The sequence below is a fragment of the Hyperolius riggenbachi genome, chromosome 3, assembly GCF_040937935.1.
Source record: "Hyperolius riggenbachi isolate aHypRig1 chromosome 3, aHypRig1.pri, whole genome shotgun sequence".
Lineage (NCBI taxonomy): Eukaryota > Metazoa > Chordata > Amphibia > Anura > Hyperoliidae > Hyperolius > Hyperolius riggenbachi.
This window is the reverse complement of record NC_090648.1, coordinates 379,540,589-379,565,281: the sequence shown is the minus strand read 5'-3', so window position 1 is coordinate 379,565,281 and position 24,693 is coordinate 379,540,589. Positions and strand designations below refer to the sequence as shown.

The window sequence follows — 24,693 nt, the reverse complement described above, 5'->3', positions numbered from 1 at the left end:
GACTGGAGCTCTCTGCCCTTTACCAATCCAGCCACGGGCCCATCCATCTGGTCCATCAAGACTCACTCTCATTTCATCAGTCCATAAAACCTTAGAAAAATCAGTCTTGAGATATTTCTTGGCCCAGTCTTGACGTTTTAGCTTGTGTGTCTTGTTCAGTGGTGGTCATCTTTCAGCCTTTCTTACCTTGGCCATGTCTCTGAGTATTGCACACCTTGTGCTTTTGGGCACTCCAGTGATGTTGCAGCTCTGAAATATGGCCAAACTGGTGGCAAGTGGCATCTTGACAGCTGCACGCTTGACTTTTCTCAGTTCATGGGCAGTTATTTTGCGCCTTGGTTTTTCCACACGCTTCTTGCGACCCTGTTGACTATTTTGAATGAAACGCTTGATTGTTCGATGATCACGCTTCAGAAGCTTTGCAATTTTAAGAGTGCTGCATCCCTTTGCAAGATATCTCACTATTTTTGACTTTTCTGAGCCTGTCAAGTCCTTCTTTTGACCCATTTTGCCAAAGGAAAGGAAGTTGCTTAATAATTATGCACACCTGATATAGGGTGTTAATGTCATTAGACTACACCCCTTCTCATTACAGAGATGCACATCACCTAATATGCTTAATTGGTAGTAGGCTTTCGAGCCTATACAGCTTGGAGTAAGACAACATGCATAAAGAGGATGATGTGGTCAAAATACTAATTTGCCTAATAATTCTGCACTCCCTGTAGTGTTAGGCATAGGAGAGCTTAGTGTTACACAGAGGAGAGGGGATGCTAGTGTAAGGCAGAGGACAGGTGGAGGTTAGTGTTAGGCATAGGAGAGCTTAGTCTTACACAGAGGAGAGGGGATGCTAGTGTAAGGCAGAGGACAGGTGAAGGTTAGTATTTGGCAGAGGAGAGGGGAGGTAAGTGTTTGGCAGAGGACAGGTGGAGGTTAGTATTTGGCAGAGGGGAGGTTAGTGTTGGGCAGAGGACAGGTGTGGAGGTTAGTGTTAAGCAAGTGCTGGCACAGCTCTTCTGATGATGTTCTCTCCCCGCTGCTAATAGCAGCAGTGACTATGTCCCTGTCCACCAGATCATTGTGTGCCTTGAGATCCAATGTATTGTGTGCAGATGGGATCAGCTGCCGGATCAATTGTTAGTGTGGCAGCAACCAAATAAGCTGTAAGGCTACTTTCACAGTGCTGCATTGTGGTGCGTTGCGTCAGACAGTATAATCCCATTGCTAATGCACTGACGTTTTATTGTAATAGTACTATTCACATTTAGTGCATTATCAGTGTGGTGCGATGGATCAGGCTGGCATAAGGCAGTGCATGCAGCAGGTAGAGTTGGAGGTTAGGTCTTGTTTTACCAGCTCTGTCACATTCTTCAGAGAACTATTACATACACAGAAGGAAGTAAGAGACACACTTTCACTTCCAGGAATAGCCATAGTTCATGTAGTCAGAAGGAGGACATGACAAGAGACGGTCACTACTCTGCCTTGAAGTAAAGATCCAAGGTACTGTTTACCAGTCTTGTGAGAAATATGGAGGGTAGTGTTCTTGATTTTCTTGTAGAAAATTCTAATGACCTGCCTGTCCTGTTGATCCTCTGACAACTAGAATCCTTAGTAAGGTATGCTGATTTGGTATTTTGACTTGTTGACCGGTAGTTCAGAAAGTATTAGAAACAAATGATCACCATTTTCAGCAACTGCAGGAGCACTTTAAGTCATAGTAGGGCAGCACCAGCTCCCAACTGTCCCTCTTTCGGAGCCATGCCCCACTGCCCCTCTTTCTTCCTCATTTGTCCCTCTTTTAGGACTGATGTACAGGTGTGTGTGTGTGTGTGTGTGTGTGTGTGTGTGTTTAGGGGAAAGATGAATGGGTGTAATGCTGGGTACACACGATTCAATTTCCTGTCTGATCGACAAGTAATCTGATGGGAAGTTGTATCGTGTGTACATGTCCAAACTGTTCCTGATCGATAATAGGAACAATTTCCCATTGATAACTTTGGAACATTGTTCCCGCTATCTATTAGAACAAGATCGGACATGTCGGAAATAATCGTCCGATTCCCATAGGTTACTAAGCATTACTTACACTGTGTGTGTGTGTGTGTGTGTGTGTGTGTGTATGCGTGGGTGGTAGGGTGAAACTTAATGTATGGGGGGGAGGGATGTAATTTACTGTGGGGAGGGGGGGATGAAGGGATGTAACTTAAAGCGGACCCAAACCAAACATTTTTTTTAATTAAAAATATTTAGTTACACCACTCTTGACACATACAAAGATAAATAAACAATCCTTCAAACCTATGAGCATTTCAGTGCATGCTTTTCACCCTTCTCTTAATAACTAGGGTTATACTGGGGCAGCCATTAGCGATTCCTCCATTGCCGGACACCATCTACTCCACCAGTTTGCCGGATTTTGTCCCGGCAATTTGAAAGGAAGGGAGGGGTTCCTCCAATAAATGTCAAATATTTTATATTTGTCATCATGCAGCTGAAAAAAGGCTGCTATTTATTATTATAGTTTAGAAAATAGATTTTTTTTCTGAAATCTTGTATTTTTAATTTGGGTCCAGTTTAAGGTGGTCGTGCATCTCTTGACTTGGATTGGCCCTCCAATTCGATAATTATAATGGAATGGTATGAAAATAGGTGCCGCCAAGTGCGCGCCCAATAGATGATGCGACCAATTTCAGGCCAAAATTTGGGCCAAAATTGGTCGCATGTATCGATCTGACATGCTGCAAGATGTCGGGCCCATTGTGGTCAATCAGGTGTGCGGCACTAACAGCGAGCAATATCGGGATGTGTGATGAAGGCGACGAAACCCTCGGCGCTGTTCCACCAGTGTATATATGTACATGTGTGCATGAATACATTATCTGTCCTGTATGGCGGTACCTATCAGTCTTCCGAATCCCCCGCTCTTCCATTAACGGAATACATGTGTACACCGGCAACGTGTATACTGCTAATGGAAGAGCAGCGGATTCAGAAGACAGATAGGCATCGCAACACAGGACAGGTAATGTATAAATGCACACATGTACATGCACATATATTCACTGGGGGAACAGCAACTTGTGCCTGGTACACACAACATTTTCCATCGGATCAACAGGAAACATCCCATTGTTTGATCATTTCCAGCGTGTCAGTACTGATCTCAAAAAACGATTCCTTTCTCTTGACCTCTTTTCCTCCTTCCCCCTTCCTTAGCTTCTCTCTCTGCTACCTTTTTCTTCTTTTCCTTTCTGACCCCTTTTTCTCCAACTTCCTCCCAAGGATACCTATGACCACAATCCTTCCTGTCCCGCCTGTTTATCGCTCGATGGCAGGCGTCCGGGAAGGTATTCATAAAATCTAACCCTGACCGGGCGCCCTCCTTCCCCAATCCCCAATTTTTCATCAGCAAGCCCCAGATAGCTGGACTTAGTCCTCTGTGGGCTCACAAAATTTTCCATCTGACAGTGGTATATGTACCTCAAGTTACTTTAATGTCTGCTATATTAAACTGCTGGTTATCTTGCCTGTCCCTCCCCACCAAGTTTAGCTACAAAGTAATGATACATGTATAAGCTATCCCCACTGTTTTTTCTATGTTATATGTATCTTCATGTACAATTTGAGTTGTTAAAAATTTAAAAATTTCAATAAAAAACTTTGAAAACAAAAAACGATTCCTTTCCTAATCAGAAGCAGATCAGATGTGACCAAGAGATCGATAGATCAATTGCCCATAGTGGAGCATTGCATTGATAAATGCAATGCTAGCGGTCTGATCGATGCTCCATAGATTTGTACTAAAATCTAGTAGAAATTGTAGGTAAAAATGAATTTGCCCTCCTGATTGCATCTCCTCCCCTCCTTCCAAGAAGCTGCCAGTGATGGTGGGGAATCAGTTGAGCCATCTGTATTAAAAGAGCACCTCCATAGACTTTAATGTTCTTTCTGCAAACATGGGTTACAAGGTGGTGAAAAGGGCGCCTGCGTTTTTTTCGGCTACAAGGTTTTCAATTTGGTTACAAAAGGGCGCCCCTTTGTAGCACATTTTTTTTATTCAAACACAAGTTTACGGGTACAAGCTTTTTGATTCTACTACAAAGGGGCGCCCGTTTGTAACCCATATTTTTAATTCGGCCACAAGATTTTCGGCTACAAGGTTTTTTGATTCTGCTACAAAAGGGCACCCCTTTGTAGCCCATATTTTGATTCAGCTACAAGGTTTGCGAACCTGTGTGAGAGTAGGGAGACGTTAGGTCATAGTAATCACCAGGGGGGTCTTAGGGTTAGGCACTGCCAGGGGGTGGGTTAGGCACTACCAGGGGAGGGTTTCTGTGTGAGAGTAGGGAGACGTTAGGTCATAGTAATCACCAGGGGGGTCTTAGGGTTAGGCACTGCCAGGGGGTGGGTTAGGCACTACCAGGGGAGGGTTTCTGTGTGAGAGTAGGGAGGAGTTAGGTCATAGTAATCACCGGGGGGGGTCTTAGGGTCAGGTACCACCGGGGGGGGGGGGGGTTAGGCTCCACCGGGGGGGGGTCTTAGTCTTAGGCACCACCAGGGGAGGGTTATGTGTGAGAGTAGGGAGAAGTTAGGTCATAGTAATCACCGGAGGGGAGGGGGGTCTTAGGGTTAGGCCCCACTGGGGGGGGGGGGGGTCCTGTGTGAGAGTAGGGAGAAGTTAGGTCATAAAATAATAATTAGGTGGCGCTTATGGATAAAAAACCTCACAAACAGAGAAATGAGAAAGGGATATCCTCCCTCCTCTACTGGTCTGCTGCTACCTCACTATGTTGGGGTACCCCTATCCCCAACTACACACACAAAGTTTTGCAATCAATAATGTGAGGAGCGCTGACACTTTCCACAGCAATTAACGTATCTTTTTATATTTAACTTTTTATTGATCAAAATAAAAATAAATGAATTAGAAAATGAATAAATTGAGTTGATAAAGATACATTTTTATTTTGATCAATAAAAAGTTAAATATAAAAAGATACGTTAATTGCTGTGGAAAGTGTCAGCGCTCCTCACATTATTGATTGCAGAAGTTAGGTCATAGTAATCACTTTTCTTGGCTATATCCAGAGCCTTTTTATAGCCCAACAAATTTTGCCTATAACCGCATCCTTTTTATAAACTAAAACTAGCTTTTCGGCTACACCAGGCACTCTTTACATAGTTACATAGTTATTTGGGTTGAAAAAAGACATACAGGTCCTTCTAAAAAAAATTAGCATAATGTGATAAAGTTAATTATTTTCTGTAATGTACTGATAAACTTTAGACTTTCATAGATTTTAGGTTCATTACACACAACTGAAGTAGTTCAAAGAATTTTATTGTTTTAATATTGATGATTTTGGCATACAGCTCATGAAAACCCACAATTCCTATCTCAAAAAATCATGAAAAGGTTCTCCAAACAAGCTATTAACCTAATCATCTGAATTAACTAATTAACTCTAAACACCTGCAAAAGATTCTTGAGGCTTTTAAAAACTCCCAGCCTGGTTCATTACTCAAAACTGCTATCATGGGTAAGACTGCCGACCTAACTGCTGTCCAGAAGGCCATTATTGACACCCTCAAGCAAGAGGGTAAGACACAGAAAGAAATTTCTGAACCAATAGGCTGTTCCCAGAGTGCTGTATAAAGGCACCTCAGTGGGAAGTCTGTGGGAAGGAAAAAGTGTGGCAGAAAACGCTGCACAACGAGAAGAGGTGACCGGACCCTGAGGAAGATTGTAGAGATGGACCGATTCCAGACCTTGGGGGACCTGTGGAAGCAGTGGACTGAGTCTGGAGTAGAAACATCCAGAGCCACCGTGTACAGGCGTGTACAGGCGTGTACAGGAAATGGGCTACAGGTGCCGCATTCCCCAGGGCAAGCCACTTTTGAACCAGAAACAGCGGCAGAAGCGCCTGACCTGTACTCGACACTGGACTTCAGGCATTTTGGCATTTCCCTCTCCCCAGTCTTCCTCCAGACTCTGGCACCTTGATTTCCAAATGACATGCAAATGTTGCTTTCATCCGAAAAAAGTACTTTGGACCACTGAGCAACAGTCCAGTGCTGCTTCTCTGTGGCCCAGGTCAGGTGCTTCTGCTGCTGTTTCTGGTTTAAAAGTGGCTTAACCTGGGGAATGCGGCACCTGTAGCCCATTTCCTGCACACACCTGTACACGGTGGCTCTGGATGTTTCTACTCCAGACTCAGTCCACTGCTTTCGCAGGTCCCCCAAGGTCTGATATCCTTCTCCACAATCTTCCTCAGGGTCCGGTCACCTCTTCTCGTTGTGAAGCGTTTTCTGCCACACTTTTTCCTTCCCAAAGACTTCCCATTGAGGTGCCTTAATACAGCACTCTGGGAACAGCCTATTGGTTCAGAAATTTCTTTCTGTGTCTTACCCTCTTGCTTGAGGGTATCAATGATGGCCTTCTGGACAGCAGTAAGGTCGGCAGTCTTACGAATGATTGCGGTTTTGAGTAATGAACCAGGCTGGGTGTTTTTAAAAGCCTCAGGAATCTTTTGCAGGTGTTTAGAGTTAATTAGTTGATTCAGATGATTAGGTTAATGGCTTGTTCAGAGAACCTTTTCATGATATGCTAATTTTTTTATAGGAATTTTGGGTTTTCATGAGCTGTATGCCAAAATCATCAATATTAAAACAATAAAAGGCTTTGAACTACTTCAGTTGTGCGTAATGAATCTAAAATATATGAACGTCTGTTTATCAGTACATTACAGAAAATAATTAACTTTATCACAATATGCTAATTTTTTAGAAGGACCTGTACATCCATCAAGTTCAACCAAAGAACAAAGTACAACACCAGCCTGCTCCCTCACATATCCCTGTTGAGCCAGAGGAAGGCGAAAAACCCTTATAAGGCATGGTCAAATTAGCAAATGGGAAAAAAATTCCTTCCTGACTCCAGATGGCAATCAGATAAAATCCCTGGATCAACATCACTGGGCATTACCTAGTAATTATAGCCATGGATGTCTTTCAATGCAAGGAAAGCATCTTAGCCCCCTTTAAATGCAGGTATAGAATTCTTAATCACCCTTACAGTAAAGAACCCTTTCCTAAATAAATGGCTGAAATGTTTTTCCTCCATGCGCAGATCATGTCTTTTAGTACTTTGTGAAGGCCTAGTGACAAAAAGCTCATCCGCCAAGCTTTTATATTACCCTCTGATGTATTTCTACATGTTAATTAGATCCCCTCTAAGGCGTCTTTTTATCTAAACTAAATAAACCCAGTTTATCTAACCTTTCTTGGTAAATGAGACCCTCCATCCCTCGTATCAGTTTTGTTGCTCGTCTCTGTACCTGCTCTAAAACTGCAATATCCTTCCTGTAATGTGGTGCCCAGAACTGAATTCCATATTCCAGATGTGGCCTTACTAGAGAGTTAAACAGGGGCAATATTATGTTAGCATCTCAAGTTTTTATTTCCCTTTTTAATGCAACCCAAAATGTTATTAGCTTTAGCTGCAGCGGCTTGGATTTGGATACGATTATTTAACTTGTTAATGAGTACTCCTAAATCCTTCTCCAAGTTTGATGTCCCCATCTGTATCTTGTTTATTTAGTATGGTGTTAAACCATTGGTGCGAGCAAAATGCATGACTTTACATTTTTAAACATTGAATTTCATATGCCATTTATGTGCCCATACAGCCATCCTATCCAGATCCTGTTGCAATATGTCACTATCTTCCTGAGAGTTGACGATTCTGCACAATTTTGTATCATCTGCAAAAATAGCAACATTGCTTTCTAATGCATCTACTAGATCGTTGATAAATAAATTGAAGAGCACTGGACCCAGTACAGACCCCTGTGGGACCCACTGCTAACAGTCACCCATTTTAAATAATATCCATTGACCTTAACTCTTTGTTTTTTGTCCATTAGCCAGGTCCCTATCCATGCACACCAGTCCTTGCATCCTCAACTTTTGCACCCGACTTTTGTGGGGAACAGTGTTGAATGCCTTTGCAAAGTCCAAGTATATCATATCTACAGCATTCCCAATATCCACATTAGCGTTCACTACCTCATAAAATCTGAGCATGTAAGTCAAACAGGACCTGTCTTTAGTAAACCCATGCTGATGCTGAAAAATAAGACTTAGTTTGCACACAACTGACAACAGGTCTATAGTTTCCCAGATTTGATTTTTTGCCCTTCTTAAATAATGGGAAAACGTGGGCTGCACGCCAATCTACCGGAACTCTGCCGGTTAAAAGACAGTCACAAAAGATAAGATACAGGTAGTCCCCGGTTAACGAACGAGATAGGGCGTGTAGGTTCGTTCTTAACCTGAATCTGTTCTTAAGTCGGAACAATGTGCTATCTCTGTCCCCTGGACCTCCTCTGTGCCCCCCTCTGTGTCACCTCTGCCCTTTGTGCCTGCTTATACAAATTTAAAAGCCATTTTTTCTTTGAATTTTTTAAAATCGATTTCTCAAAAACTACAAGTCCAATTTGAAAACATTTTTTGGGGCTTGTTCCCATGGAAACACTGAATCCATGCCGTTCTTATCGACAGGTCGTTTGTAAGTCGGGCGTTTGTAAGTCAGGGACTACCTGTAAAAGGGTTAATCGATAACGGAACTTAATTCCCTTAGGACCCGAGGATGTATGCCATCTGGGCCAGATGCCTTGTCTATTTTTAATTTATTTAGTCTTGCCTTCACTTCTTCCTGTGTTAAGTATTTCATATTACAATTGGAAGATTGAGACTCTTCTGCATCTGTAATTTGCAACAGTGATGTTTCCCTTGTGAAGACAGAAGCAAAGAAAGCATTTAATAACTCTGCCTTACCTTGGTCATCCACCATTGAGTTCCCACCCTGATGCTTTAGGAGTCAACCTTTCTTTTTTTAGAGTTGACTAGCTGATGACCCGGCGTTGCCCGGGTATGTATTTGGCAGGTGTTGTCTCTGCCCTCTTTTTCTAACCCTAACACACCAATACTCAATGACCAAGTTTTTGAGCTATTGGGTCTTTGGCATCAATTTGTATTTTCTCATTGAAAGGAACCAAATCTGATTGACTGTTCGCAGCTTCACCCCCATTTCTGAATTTGAACCCCAGTCACCCAATGACCGACTGTAGCAAGTTTGAAGCCTCTGCCGTTAACCGTGTAAAAATGGCAGCAGTTTAAATATTCCCCTTGAAAATTAATAGGGGAATTTTGATTGGCTGTTGTAGGCTCCACCCACTTTTCGGAATATGAATTCCAGTCACCCAGTGACCAACTGTGGTATGTTTGAGAACCCTGCGATTAACAGTGTCAGAATGGCTGAAGTTTACATTAAAAATGAATGGCTGGAATTTGATTGGCTGTTTTATGCTCCGCCCACTTTTCCTGGATTTGTAACTTCGATCACCAAGTGACCAACTGTGCCAAGTGTGGGGACTCCAACTTGATTACTGTGCGAATGGCTGCCTTTTACATTTTCCCATTGACATGGATGGGTGAAATCTGATTTGCTGTTCGTAGCTCCGCCCATGTGTGCACGGGAGGACGCGAGACCCCCAGAACATATCGTCCCAGGTAGTAAGGGATCTGTATACCAAGTTTTGCTCAAATCGGTCAGGGCGTTTTTGCGTGATCGCGGCACATGCATACACACATACATCCGATTTTATATATATAGATGTACTAATTTATTTCATTAGATTTGATATCCTTAGCGATTTGATTTTCAGCTTCAATCTTTGCCAGCCTTTGTAGCTGAATTTGGCATATGTGCTACACCATGGCGCCCTTTGTAGCCGAATTTTGTATATGGGCTACACCAGGCACCCTTTGTAGCCAAATCTGGCTGTTTTTGTCTATGTTACGGCCAGAACCCGAAGTCTGGCCACTTCGGGTTCTGGCCGGTCAAAACGAGAAGTGGCCGGCTGATGCGGCCAATGTGCAAAATGTACCCTTATTTCGGACTTTGGCCGGCCAGAACTCGTTGTGGCTGTATGTGGCCGGCCAAGTCCCGAAGTCCTGCTCCCTCGGTTCTCCCCCCCACTGCCTGCACTAATCAAACCTCAGATCAGGGCGACCGGACCGGAGAGGCGGAGAGAGGCAAAGCGCACAAGTCACCCGCAGGACGTGAACACTTCAGTGCGGAAGCGCCTGTCATTTGGCACTTCCGCATGTGAAGTGTACAGGTCCGGGCGGGTAGCGTGCGCGCTGCTCTGCCTCTCTCCGCTTCTCCCCGCCTCTTCGGTCGCCCTGATCTGAGGTCTGTGAGTAGTGCAGGCAACTCTCCCGGCCATGCAAAGCGCACACTAAAGGCGCCCCCCCAGCCAATCAAAGCACACAAAAAGCGCCCCCCCCCCCAGCCATGCAAAGCACCTCCCAGCAATGCAAGTGCCCAGTGAAGCCCCCCCAGCGATGCAAAGTGCGCAGCCCCCCCCCCCCCCAGCCATGCAAGCACCCCCAGCAATGCAAAGTTCCCAGTGAAGCCCCCCAGCCATGAAAATCACCTAGTGAAGCACCCCAGCCATGCAAAGTGCGCAGCCCCCCCCCCCCCCAGCCATGCAAAGCACCCAGCGAAGCCACCCCCCCAGCCATGCAAAGCACCTAGTGAAGCACCCCAGCCATGCAAAGTGCGCAGCCCCCCTACTTCCCCCCCCCCACGCTGCAAAGCGCCCAGGGAGCCCCCCCAGCCATGCAAAGCACCCCCAGCCATGCAAAGCACCCAGAAAAGCCCCCAGCCATGCAAAGCGCCCAGAGAAGCGCACCCAGCCATGACTAATCACCACTGTAATTTTATCTCTCCCCTGTGTCACTCGACTGCCACGGCAGAGCAGCTAATTTTAAAGCGCAGAATGATAACAAATTTGTCTGCTTCCGTTTTTTTTCCTGTGAAGGTTATTATGCTGTTGTGCATCTTTCAGAGCAGAGAGGAAGTTCCGAGTGCCATTCATAGTGACCGGACCCCCGCGATGTTCTGGGATTTGTGCATTTTGGACTTTGGCCGACTGACTTTGGCCGTTTCTAGAACTGGCCGGCCAATGTCAGAAATTCCCAGCATTTTGGACTTTGGCCGACGTCAAATCGGCCAGTTCTAGAAACGGCCGGCCAATTCTAGAATTGGCCGATTTCTGGTTTTGGCCGTAACATCTATATCAGGTGCCCTTTTTTTCCATGTACCATTTTGAAATGCAGGGGGGGGGGGGGGTAGTTCTAGTGCACAAAAAACAATTTCTATGGGGCCCAGTCCTTTGGTTTAGCAACTTTATCCTACTTTATCCTTTATCCTCCTGAGAAGGTTCAGCAAAATGGGAATTTATGTGGTCAGTGAACCACCTGACCAAGCATTCTTACTAATTGGGTGCCCCTAATTTTAGCAGGTCACTAAATATTGGGAGAATATACAACTATCAGATAACCCTCCTGGTGTCGACCTAGGCTTGGTCATCAACATCTGCCAGCAGAGCTGTGATTCATTTGTTAAAATCAAGTTTACTTCAACTGGGCCCCTTTTATGTTCTAGAAGTTGTTTTATCCCTCTTCCATGGCAGTTATTTGAGTGTCATAAGGTAATGCTGAGTTTGAGCACTAACCTTTCTGTTTTGTCTGATCAGTAGCTGACAAGATGGTTTCTGTCCCGGAGAACACAATGGATGAGATTCCATTGAAGGAGGAAGAGAACAGCATGGAGTACAGGTTGCTGATGGCCTATGCCCAGCGGGCTCTTCCCAAAAGCAAATTTGCCAGTGTGCAGGATCATATGCGGCCGCGAGAGAGTCACAAGGCTGTCAGCAAAGGGACTGAGAACAAAGCGGTGACAAATGGAGAGGTGCACAAAAAGAAAGCCAAAAGAAAGAACTGGCGAAAGCGACTGACACCAAAATGTCTACGATCACCAGAAAATGAAAGCATGATGGCCTCAGCATCTCTGAGAAACGGTTAGTAGTACTGAATGACTGTTAGGGCTCGTTCACACTAGGGGCGTTTTTGACCATTTTTTTTCAAAATCGCCCCGAAAGAGCTTGTGCAATGATTCTCTATGAGAAAGTTCACATCTGAGCCGCTCAGGTAAGCATTGCATGGCCCATTTTTGAGGCGATTCCGCCTCAATGGAGGGTATAGAAAAACGCGCACAAAATCGCCTTGAGCAGTGATTGCGTGAGCGGTTTTATTCTTTTCCAGAACAGGAAGTGAAAAAAACGCAATCGCTCTGCAAAAGCGCTTAGAAAGGTGCTTAACAAAAACGTCCAACTCACAGAAATCTAAAAAAAAAAAAGTGTCAAGCGCCCAACGTGGACGACCACGTGACCGGAACGCAATGGGAGCAAGGCCTAAAGCCTGGTAGACATGTTTAATTACGATTGGCCAATAACTGACCTATTTTACCACCTCCATGTAGTGTGAGTTTTTATCTACACAATCTGCTCATAGTATTCAATATCTGTTGACCCTCGTACTACATGAAGGTGGTAAAAGTGATTGGCCAATCATAATTGAAAGTGTGTACCAGGCTTTAAACAAAATTCTATGTTCACTGCTTACAGAAGATGCTATCAACTAGAGTTGGTCAGTGAGATGCTTATAATTTTGTCATGCATACAGATTTAATGCAAACTATATGCAGCTTGGAAGTTGGCCAATCAGAAGGAAGTGCATTTGACTGACTCAGTTCCTGGCTGCATACAGTGTGCAACAAGCAAGCAGTAATTATTTGCATACCATTGGCCATCTCTAATACCAACCATTATTTAGACGCACAGAATTTGCTTTACCAACATTCCTCTGAAGAGAAGATAGCTGGTCATTCAATCCTTGACTGGTGTTTATTATAATTTGTTTGCTATTTGCTTTGGAGTTTTCATCTGGACCACAGATACTTGTTGTGGTGCCGTACCTGCAGCATGATTCTTAGTTTATTACAAAAAGCCTAGTTAACTACCTTTTCAGCAGCCTTTGCTATGATTTGTTATGTGCAGGGTGGGAGGAGGTGGTTAGTGTGAGTGTAAAACTACCGATTTTGGAGTTAGTAAGGAACAGTCTTACCTCTGTATGGACACCAAAAACATACCGAGGTAAGACTGTTCTTTTTATCTACTCCAAAATTTGTAGTTTTACACTAACACTGGGGTGCCTCCTCCTACCTTGTAAAGTCTAGTCTCCCCTACTAGGGGTTATCTCTGCAACCAATATCCAGTGGTTCCAGTGTACCTTTTTGATTGGAGTGCAAGTCTGGAAGTGGACTTTCCATGCGATTGGTGAACATATTCTGCACATGCGCTAAACAGTAGTTGTCTAAAAGCAACCCGTTTTTTTTAAGAAGTATTATTGTGGATTTATTTTCCCTTTTGAGAAAATACTACACTATTGGCGCTCCTGGTTTGCTTGTGTGCCTTTTTTCTTTCTGGTCACTGAAGTTCCACGCTGACCTTGTCATATCAGACTCCCCCTTACTTATGATTCATATGGCTCGGGTGAGCTCCTGGTTTCTGTGCCTTTTTTTTTTTTCTCTTTCTAGTCACTGGAGTTCCACGTTGTCCTCGTCATATTGGACACCCCCTTACTTATGATTTGATATGGCTCGATTGAGGACTGAAAACTTGTTACCGATTTCACACAGCTTGTCTTGAGATCATTGTAGAAAAAAAAGTGATACTGCCTAAAATTTTTAGGGTCAGTTACAAAGGCCCCTATTACCACCACTGAAAGCGTAGCACGCGTTGCATAATTAGCGCGACCTGCGTTACCTAAGTAACAAGAGTGTTGCTATGATAACGCCTTATGGAACACAATATTATTGTTATCCATTTACATATTGGTGAACAATTCTTATCTCTAAAGCCTGGTACACACATCCAATTTTGATTGGCCAATGATTAACTGCAATCTTTTTATGGTATTCAAAAGCTGAATGTCTAATGTGTTTTAAACTGTCTAGGACCACTGTCAGTGGAAGCCAATTTACAATTACTCAAATTTTGGGGAGACATTGGAGGAAATCCATGCAAACTTGGGGATATCTTACAAACGCTATGCAGATAGTGTCCTGACAAGGATGCGAATCTGTGAGTCCAATGATATGAAGCCAGTGTCAGCCAGTATGTAACATGCATTGCATCATTCTTCACTGGGTACACATCGGGATTGAATGATTTTTAATACTAACCTTAATTTGCAATTACGTTTTTTGGAAAAGGTAAAGCAGATGTCACATTTTACAATAGCAAATAAATGTATTTTGCTATGACAGGGGAGAAACCAGTAGAGGAACGAGCCAGAACCATCGCTAGCACTTTACATGATATTGTGCAGAGGATCAAAAGGGCAGAAACGGAAGATGGTGGTTTCCGGGGGTTCACACGTATGCACAGCGTCCAGCCAGATGGAGGCAGCGGTAAGTAGAGGATTCTTTTCTGTTCTCAAATAAAATAAAAAATAGCTTTAATAGTTTGAACAAGATACATACAGCATTGCCAAAGCAAGATGAAATGGGGGACATGGAGTGAGGGTGAGTCCTGGGGTTTGGGGTAGAGGTACTGTGGGTAAGCAGTCTGTGGACATTTTTAGGTTTATAGTTCATTTATGCTCCTCACAGTCTGTGGCATGCTGTGGCATAGTGTGCAACGATTGTCACTCTGGATTCCTCTTCTCCCAGTAGAATGTAGTTTTCTCTTATTCTCTTGGTAATAGTTTCATCCTTGGCGGTAACCCCGAGTTAGGCTCAAGGTGGAACAAAAAAAGCTGGGAGCTGTAATCCTAATAAGGGTAGCCGCCTGGAGGTACGCAGAGACAGTGCAGTGTGTTGGTGTTTCAAGACCTTCTTCTTCTGGTCTTGGGAGGCTCTTGATCCCTTGGGTGAGATCAACGTTTGACGTCATGTTGACAGACACCAAACTCACTATAGGGGTAAATCACCACCCGGAGGACAGATGGAAAATTGCAGTGCTTGATCCCCGGAAGGCGAGTTCGTGCAGGGGCTGCTGCAGATCTCACTGCAGTATACACTTTGTTTTCCTGCTTAGAAGGGTCTAAAACTATGAAAAAATTGCAGCACTTTTATCTAAAATCCAGAAATAATCATACGGCCAGGGAGGTTAAAGAAAGTGTCTCTGGTGACAGTATATATAATTAAAATATATATATATAGCGGTGCTGCAAGAAGTGACTCTTCAGGCTCAGGCAATGGGCAGTGTGATAAATGCCCGAACCCATTGCAGTCAGTCAGAATATGTAGTTCACTTATTGACTACAGTAAATTGGATCTGATTGGTCATATTTGAGTTGCAAAATGTCTACATTGCACATATGTGTTTTATTTGTATGTAATTTTTGTGTATTTTCATCCCACAAAGTGTTGCATAAAGAGACAATTCTGAGTTTTGCACCTGCTGTGAATTGTTTTTCACTCCTTATTTTCCCAAGCCCAGCCTTTTACTTCCTGGAAACTGCTCAGCTCACCATACACCATGCCTACCAACTTTTTGAGATAAGAAAAAGGGACACTTAAGCCACACCCCTGCCACACCCTTAATCACACCCAAGCACACCCCTAGTCATGCATACCATAAAGATATTATAAGAAAAATATGTTGTTGTCATTCAAACACTGTTTTTTTCTGTCCTGGTTCATTTTCCTTTGTATTACAGTAGCAAGAAAAAGTATTTAAACCCTTTGTAATTATATGGATTACTGCACAAACTGGTCCTAAAATGTGATCTGATCTTCATCTAAGTCACAACAAGAGACACATCACATCAAAGTCTGCTTAAACTAATACCACACAAATAATTCAATGTTTCCATGTTTTTATTAAAAATTATCACACCATGTAAACATTCACAGTGCAGGTGGAAAAAGTATGTGTAGACTAATGACATCTCCAATAGCTAATTGGAGTGTGGTGTCAGCCAGCTGGAGTCTAACCAATGATATGAGATTGGAGGTGTTGGTTACAACTGCCCTGCCCTACAAACACATACACCAGTTGTATGCTTGGGTTTGTTGCTTGTTGGGTTTGCTTTTCCCAAGAAGCACTGCCTGATGTGAACTATGCCTCGCACAAAAGAGCTCTCAGAAGACCTACAATTTAAAAAGTGTTGACTTGTAAAGGGTTATAAAACTATCTCCAAAAGCCTTGCTGTTCATCAGTCCACAGTAAGACAAGTTGTCGATCAATGGAGAAAGTTCAGCATTGCTGCTACTCTCCCTGGGAGTGGCTATCCTGTAAAGATGACTGCAAGAGCACAGCACAAAATGCTCAATGAGGTGAAGAAGAATCCTAGAGTGTCAGTTAAAGCCTTCAAAAAGTCTCTGGCATATGCTAACATTCATGTTAGTAACTCTACTGTACGTAAAACACTAAACAAGAATGGAGTTCATGGGAGGATACCACAGAGGAAGCCACTGCTGTCCAAAATAAGATTGGAAGCTTTAAACGTGCAGCAAAAAGAGTATCTGGATGTTCCACAGCAGTACTGGCAAAATATTTAGTGAATAGATGAAAGAACTTGCTTCCAGGCCTCCACCCTCAGTCCCCCAAGATACCGAAATGCTGTCTTTTTTGCGCAGGAGAGCATAGTTTTCACACTTAAAGAGGAACTTCAGCTTAAACAAACATACTGTAGTTAAATTACATTAGTTATGTTAATTAAAATAGATAGGTAATATAATCTTTTACTCACTCTGTTTTAAAAGAACAGGCAAATGTTTGATTTCATGAGGGCAGCTATCTTCTTGGTTGAAAGGAGGTGACAGGGAGCATGAGACACAGTTCCAACTGCCCTGTATCCTGATCACCCCTCCCAGTTGCTAGGCAGCGTGAATAACAACATAGGAAATCCCATCATGCTTTGCACAGCATCAGGGAAAAAAAGCCCAGGCAGTTTTCTTTGATGGGTGGAGCTTAGCTAAAAATGCAGCTAAAAATGATGCTTTGGTAAGAAAAACAAAGTTCTAATGCTGTGAAACTGTTAAAGAAACGCCAAACCTTTTCAGTTCTGCTGAGTAGATTTTTAGTCCGGAGGTTCACTTTAAATGCAGTTCATACACTGATTTATTCATCTTCAGGGTCCAGTATATATACACCTTCAGACAAGCATATGCAAATACAGGCATTGTTTCCATTTACAACTTTCCCACAAGACAGTTTCAGGGAAGTACAACTTTCCCACAGGACAGTTTCAGGAAATCTTTAATCAATAAAAAAACATTTTAGCAGTGGGCAACCACTTCCCAGTTCCCCTAGCAGGGCAGCTGCATATACACCAGTGAGGTAGGCTAATTATAACATATTTACATGTGAGTTCATTTCCACTGCAGAAAATAAAATACCTATGTTACCACTTCCACTTTCCCTAGCAGGACAGCTGTGTATACCTATCAATAGGGTGTTATAGAGGATTATCTCCTGGTCCTTTGTAAATGATAATGGACATCTGTGTTACAATTCTGAGGTAATGAATGGATGAAAAGGCATTGGTGTTTGAACTGGGACATCTGTTCCCTGGAAAGAAGCATTCTTGATATGACATGATATACGATAAGGAGATGAATAATCAAAAACAATATATAACATTACAATAGATGAAACCAAAGTTGAGTTGTTTGGAAGAAACACACAACGCTATATGTGGATAAAAAGAGGCACAGCACACCAACATCAAAACTTCATCCCAACTGTGAAGTATGGTGGTGGGGGCATCATGGTTTGGGGCTGCTTTGCTGCATCAGGGCCTGGACGGATTGCTATCATCTAAGGAAAAATGAATTCCAAAGTTTATCAAGACATTTTGCAGGCTATCTATCCACCAGCTAAACACTCAGCAGGAGACTGGTGTTGCAACAGGACAACGACCCAAAGCATAGAAGTTAATCAACAATGGCTTAAACCAGTGATCTGCAAACTTGGCTCTCCAGCTGTTAAGGAACTACAAGTCCCAAAATGCATTTGCCTTTATGAATCTTTACTGTGGCTGTCAGACTCCCGCAATGCATTGTGGGACTTGTACAGCTGGAGAGCCAAGTTTGCAGAACATTGACTCAGGCTCAATGCACACCGAAACCGCTAGCAGATCCTCAAAACGCTAGAGGTTTTTGGAGCAGATTTCAGAGCGATTCTAGACATGTTTAGAGATGTTTTCTATATATACAAAAAGACTCGCACACCAGCATGAGATTCATCAAAATTATATTGTAAACATGAAAGCTGTTCATATACAAACAAGTGCAGATAATGCACTATGCACAAATAACATAAGTGTATTGGCAACAAGAGACCAAACCGGTCAAAAGAAATACAGCGTAATGGTATATGTCAGCAAAACATGAAGTAAATGACTGCACAAGCAGCAGTATTTACAATCATTGAACTGATTGCTTCATATAGGCTGTACATGCATACGGATTATATTTTGGTTATCCTGGGCTTGGCCAGGCCATGTTTCCCTTTTTCTTTCCCTTTTTTTAGACAAGGGCCCTGAATCACACTAGGTGATCAGCATTAGGGTGCATGTTGGTTGCATGAGTTGGTTACAGTGTGGTGGACGGCCGTCTTGTATGGGGTCTTGCTTTTAAATATATTGGCTTGTAGATTAATTGAATAAACTTTCATATTTTTATAAATTAATGTAGCTTATTCTGCTTCATTGTTGCACACACCTTGCTTCACCTTTTTCTCCTTACATTACGTGGCTTCTTGTTACAGTACCACCTAGTATGATGTGCTCTATTATACTTCCCCCACGATAGGGGAAAATGCCAAGGAACCCCTGCAGAGTCTTTAAAGAACCCTGGTTGAGAGAGCCTGGTTTACATGGTGTGTTAAAGAAAAACATGGAAAGAAACTGACTGTGATTGTCTGTTGCGACTTAGATGAAGATCAGATCACATTTTATGACCAATTTGTGCAGAAATCCATATAATTCCAAAGGGTTCTCATACTTTTTATTGCTACCGTAACTCTTGAAAATAAGAAATATATCAATTTAAAGAATGGGAATAAAGTTTAGAGTCAATTGAACGCATTATTCAGTAGAAAAACACATATTTACATAAATATGTACATCAGTCCTGAAAGAGGAACAGATGAGCAAGAAAGAGGGACTGAGTTCCCAAAGAGAAGTCCCTCCAAAAGAGGGACAGTTGGGAGCTATGCATACACACCGCTGTGCACCATCTCTCACTGCCACTGCGTTTTTACTCACTAACTTTTCCTTCCTTCGCAGATGAAGACGAGATAATAGCGAATATTGTCCAGATCCTCCGATCAACTGGAGACAAGCTGAATGATCAGGTGAGGAAGAAACTGTGCAGAAACTATAGACATCACTACAGATCACCAGATATTTGAGTCAGAAATGTTCCCTCTTGAATGGAGGAGTACTAGCCAGCCTAGCATGTAAAAACTCTGTGATACTAATGTATAGTATAACCCCCTCCCCTCCCCCCCCCCCCCCCCCCCCCCCCCCCGTCAGGTGCAGGGGCAAACCCAGGATTTTCAAGGGGGAGGGTTCCTGAAAGGTCACTCTCAGCCATGCACAATATGGTAGGACATTAGACTATGACTATGGTAGGGATTAGATTGTGAGCTCCTCTGAGGACAGTCAGTGACATGACTATGTACTCTGTAATGTGCTGCAAAGGATGCCTGTTTTATTCTAACTACTATTATGTATATATATATAGCACAATGTTGAAATGTTTTTTATTTTTTAAAGTGACACTAAAGGGAAGAAAAAAACTTGTGATATAATGAATTGTATGTGTAGTACGGATAATTAATAGAACATTAGTAGCAAAGAAAAGAGTCTTGTTTTTCTTTTTTCAGATCTATAACTTTTTTTTTATAACATTGCATCATTCTGTCATATTTGCAATTACAAGCCACATTCTGTATTTTAAACTATAAAACAAGCAGAGCTAATGACCCTTTCAACTTCCCTGCAGTAAAAATGTTATCTAAATCTGTCTCTGTATCTTTGATGTAAAAGTGCTACAGAAAACAGCACTATAGACGAGGGTTGGAGAGCTCAGAGAAGCTCTTTTGCATAGATAACTGAAGTTTCTTAACTCTTCCTGTACTGGAAACAATATGAGACCCAGACCTGTCCTAATAATAATGTTCTATTTCTCTGCTGTACTACACCTACAATTCATTAGATCATAAGTTTATTTTTACTTCAGATTAAGGGGGTGGAGGTGGGAGAGAGGTAGTGAGACAGAAGAGTGGGAGGAAGGGCTCAGACACACCAAAGAGGGTTTTGCAGGCTGTTTTTTTAACCACTGAAGTACCAGCGGTCTCTGCCCCCTTAAAGGGAACCTAAACTGAGAAGGATATGGATTTTTCCCTTTAAAATAATACTAGTTGCCTGACTCTCCTGCTGATCCGGTGTCTCTTTAATACTTTCAGCCACAGCCCCTGAACAAGCATACAGATCAAGTGCTTTGACTGAAGTCAGACTGGATTAGCTGCATGCTTGTTTCAGGCGTGTGATTCAGCCACCACTGTAGCCAAAGAGATCATCAGGACTGCCAGGCAACTGGTATTGTTTAAAAGGAAACATCCATATGCCTCTCAGTTTAGGTTCCCTTTAAGGACCAGAGACAATGACGGAATACCGACGTATCGCCGCATATACCCTCCACAACCGCCATATGCCGGGATCCTCAGGACATCCACACTGCCGTCTCTATGACAGCAGAGTCATGTGAGCCAGTCAGGAGCCGCTTTCATTGGCTCCTGACCGTGTCCATTTATGTAAGCCTGTGGGAGTTGCTGACATTGATAGACACGGCCAGGAGCCAATGAAATCGGCTCCTGACCGGCTCACGGGGCTCTGCAGTCATAGAGACAGGCAGAGCAAGTGACCTTCGACGGAACATGGCGGGGATTCAGTGGCGAGATTGGTGGGAGCGACAAACGGCGGCTGCGTGCCACGGGGGGGGGGGGGGGGGGGGGGGGGGGGCGTAGATTTCAACCACCTTGGTCCTTAAGTAGTTAAAAGCATCCATTGACTTACATTAAAATTGTAGCTGTGATCACGATTTTTTGAAAAATCGTGATCGACAATTTTGCCGCAGTTTTAATGTTAGCTAAAGGAGGCATTTTTTAAAAGAAGACCCACAAAACACTCTTTGGTGTGTCAGGGCCCAAAAACATAGAAGATAATAGGGGAAAGGTAGAGCGGGAAAAGTGGGGTAGACAGAGAGGACAGAGTTAATGGGGGGCAACACAGAAACAGGTGAGATACCTGATCAGGATTGCAATATTCTATTTTGTAGGGCCACAGATAGATAGAGATAATAAACAGAAAGGTTGTACTGTGGAGGCGAGAGAGGGTGAGAAAGTCATTGGAGATAGGGAGACACACACTTCAATGAGAAAGAGTTAATTGGATTTGAGAGGGCTATTACATGAGCAGCCCCAGACCAGGAACTATTCAGCTGGCTTATCGGTCCAGACCTCCATCAGTGCTTCTTCTATCACTACAGAAGTCGGCTGGTTGTAAGTATTGTTATCTGTACCCACTGGCCATTGCAGCATGTTCTGTTTGGCGTTACAGAAGCCAGTGAATGCAGATAAAGGTTAGGACAGCCAACATATTTAGGGAAGTGAAGCCTTCTGCAAGGTCCAGACTTCCTGCGTTACCAGCACACAGCAGGGTCACAGGGCTGTGTTCATATCTGGCTCTGTCAAGTTCCCCAGAGCCGCACCATGCTCTGTACACAGACTCCTGCTACAGCCACAGTCAACTGTAGCTGGGAAAGAAAGGGGGTGGGCTGCACATAGTGCAGGCAGCAGCATGGTGCTGTGAGCCGCAGGATGCCTGCAGACATCCTGGTGTCTCAAGCTGTGCCGGTCCCTTGGCACTGCAGCAGCCCTGGTCTGAGGGGGGATTCTGGCCACCATTAATCCCCCCCACCAAACTTGTCTATGACGTGATGTGTCATCACACTGTAGTGAACTTTGGGCACAAGACAGTGCTGCCCCCTTTACTGTACTATAATTAAGTTAATACCGAACCTGATAGTGGGTGATACAGTATTGTAGTGGATAGCAACTCTCACCTTGCAACATTGGGATCCCCAGTTCAAAGCTGGGCCAGGACACAATCCACATAGAGTTTGTGTGTTCATTCTGTGTCGCATGTGTTTCCTCCCACATCCCAAAAGCATATAGATGAGTATATTGGTTCACTCCCAACATTGGCCTTAGGGCTCTTTTACCCTAGGAGCTGATCCGTGCGTTTTGACAGATCGCTCCTAGGATGCAGTAAGCAAGGTAACATAAATCTATTGACTTTTATGTTACCATTCACATTACACAAGGCGTTCCAGAACGTTACGTTGTAATGCTTCTGGGAACTTTGATTGTCCGTCGCAAGCGTTTTCCTGTCTGGTGAATTAGAACTAGTGTCGCTAATCAGTGTCGTACTCCAACTTAACATCACGTGGCAGGTCATAACGCATGCACGAAATAGGGTTTGTGCATGCGCCTAGTGTGAAAGAGCCCTCAGACTATGGTATGGATATATGACTGTGTTAGAGATTAGCTCCTTTAGGGGACAGTCAATTGCATGACTATGTACTGCAGAAGATGTTGGCGCTGTATAGACCTGCAATAATAGTATTGCTGTGTCTATAGCACGGCCATGGCACATCCCTAGTGTGTACAAAACCTAAGCGGTAATATGTAGGTAAAATGAGGGATGGGTCATGCATGGGTGGGGTAGGGATTGGGGGATGGATGGTGCATGAATGGATGGGGAGGCATAGCAGATGGATGAGGGGGGGGGGGGGGATAGGGTATGGATGGGCGGGGATGGATAGCGGGTGGATGAGGAGGGGAGGGATGGGGTATGGATGGATGGGGGAGGGATAGCAGATGGATGGATGGATAGGAGGAGGTAAAAAGTGGATACATGGGGAAATGGATGAATAGATGGGAGGGGGATATGGCATGGATGGATAGGGGAGGAATATGGATGGATTGATGGTCTTTATCAAACAGTTTTGTTTCAATTCAGATTAATCAGGAAAAATCTCTTGTGGAGAAGATCCAAGATCTCTGGTCATACACTTTCTTCAAGAAGGTAGCAGACAGTTACCTGTCAGACGCCATCCCCACATCTGAGCCAGAGGAGGAGGAGCAGCAGACTGACAGAATTGCGCTGTGTGTTCATGCCACTGCTGCGCTCTCCACATTGGACAATCAGCCAATGAACAGAGTGTTGGGGTTTGGGGCCCGGTATCTCCAGGAGAACTACTCCCCTTGGGTGCAGAGCAAAGGAGGCTGGGTAAGTCCAAAATGAAAATGTGACTTTAATCTAATATTAGGAACTAGAGATGGTCAAAGAGATGCAAATACTTCTGGCTTGTATGCAAATACAGTATAATACGAATGTATGCAGGTTAGAGTTAGATAAATCAATCCTGTTGATTTTGATTGGCCCAGTTTCAAGCTGCTTACAATTTGGATGCATTTTTCATGCAATCCAAAACAGTTTTGCATCTCATTATCCTGGTCTACTAGAGATAAATTGCCTCACCTTTGTTACATAAAGGCACACTGCAGTAAGTGGAATATAGAGGCTGCCATATTTATTTACTTTTAGGCTGAGTTTGCACTATTGCAATTTGTGTTTCCCCATACGCAGATACAGATGTGATTTTACAGCCTATTGAAATCAATAGGCTGCATGTGGACTGGTGTGTGGAGGAAAAAAATGGATGGTCAGCAGCATAAAATGGCATCACACATGCAAATCTCCATAAGCTAGAGGGATTTGGATGTATTCTTGAATTACACATGATTTACTCTAGAATTCGAGTGCAACCTAGGCATGATCATGCTAGGCCCAAGCACAGTAGAACTTTAAGCTATCCAAAAAAAAGCTGATGCATGTTTTTAGAAACCTGCACAGTTGGGCGGCTCCTATCTGTCTCAATTTACAGAGGATCCCTCATACTTGCATTAGCACTGTGGCATTTCTGAGTGTGGGGGAGGCCTCTTTGGGGGTCTTCATGGGGCCTCGAGGGTGCTGGGTACCCCAAATTCTGACTGTAGACACACACTAGTGGCCTCTTGAAGCTGAAGGTTTTCTGTGGTGGTCAGCCCTTGGATCTCTGTGACCATAGCCCCTACTGACCCCAAACTTGGTGGGTAGATAGGAAACCCCCAAGCCACCTCTGTGCCTAATTGCAGACCCCTATCCCAGCTAGTTCTCCAGATAGATTTGTGCATCGTATATAAGTAACCAGCGGGGCTGAGGGTCTGTGATTCAGCACAGAGGAGAAGGGGGGGACAACCAATCACAGTGCTTGAATTTTAATCGCATTGTGCATGCTTGGAGAGCTCTGAGCTTCTGGGCAGCACAAGATCATCACTAGCACCCTACTTTGCATGTCTCAGAAATCAGCTGTTTAGGAGACCTAAAAGTTCTACTGCATTTGTGCAAAGTCAACATGAACCTAGCGTGATGACGCCTAGCTCGCGCTGACAATCTAGGGTATCTCTACATTACACCGACATGCCTTGCAGAAGTAAGCTTGCACAAGTGGTAAAAGAGCATTGGGCTTCTTTCACAATATATATGTTCTGAAAAATAGGCTCACAATATTCATGTAAAGTCGCTTTGCATGCTACTGCTGAGATGCAACTCACACAGTGCAGCCTACAGTTAGACTTTGCTTTTATTGTGCGG

General features: G+C 43.6%; 1 protein-coding gene across 12 annotated transcripts in view; it reads left to right on the top strand.

Moving 5' to 3' along the window:
• The window catches only part of BCL2L14 (BCL2 like 14), a 126,649-nt gene that overhangs the window by 81,222 nt on the left and 20,734 nt on the right, over positions 1 to 24,693 (top strand). For 9 of the 12 annotated variants that reach the window (XM_068277330.1, XM_068277327.1, XM_068277331.1 and 6 more), the window contains 4 exons: positions 11,610 to 11,933; positions 14,243 to 14,386; positions 19,216 to 19,283; positions 23,017 to 23,286. In XM_068277330.1, coding sequence (XP_068133431.1) covers positions 11,621 to 11,933; positions 14,243 to 14,386; positions 19,216 to 19,283; positions 23,017 to 23,286 — 795 coding nt within the window. In that variant the 5' untranslated portion in view covers positions 11,610 to 11,620. Of the gene's footprint in view, positions 1 to 1,484; positions 1,504 to 11,609; positions 11,934 to 14,242; positions 14,387 to 19,215; positions 19,284 to 23,016; positions 23,287 to 24,693 lie in introns of those variants that run through there. The other 3 variants (XM_068277332.1, XM_068277328.1, XM_068277333.1) reach the window with 2 other exon arrangements.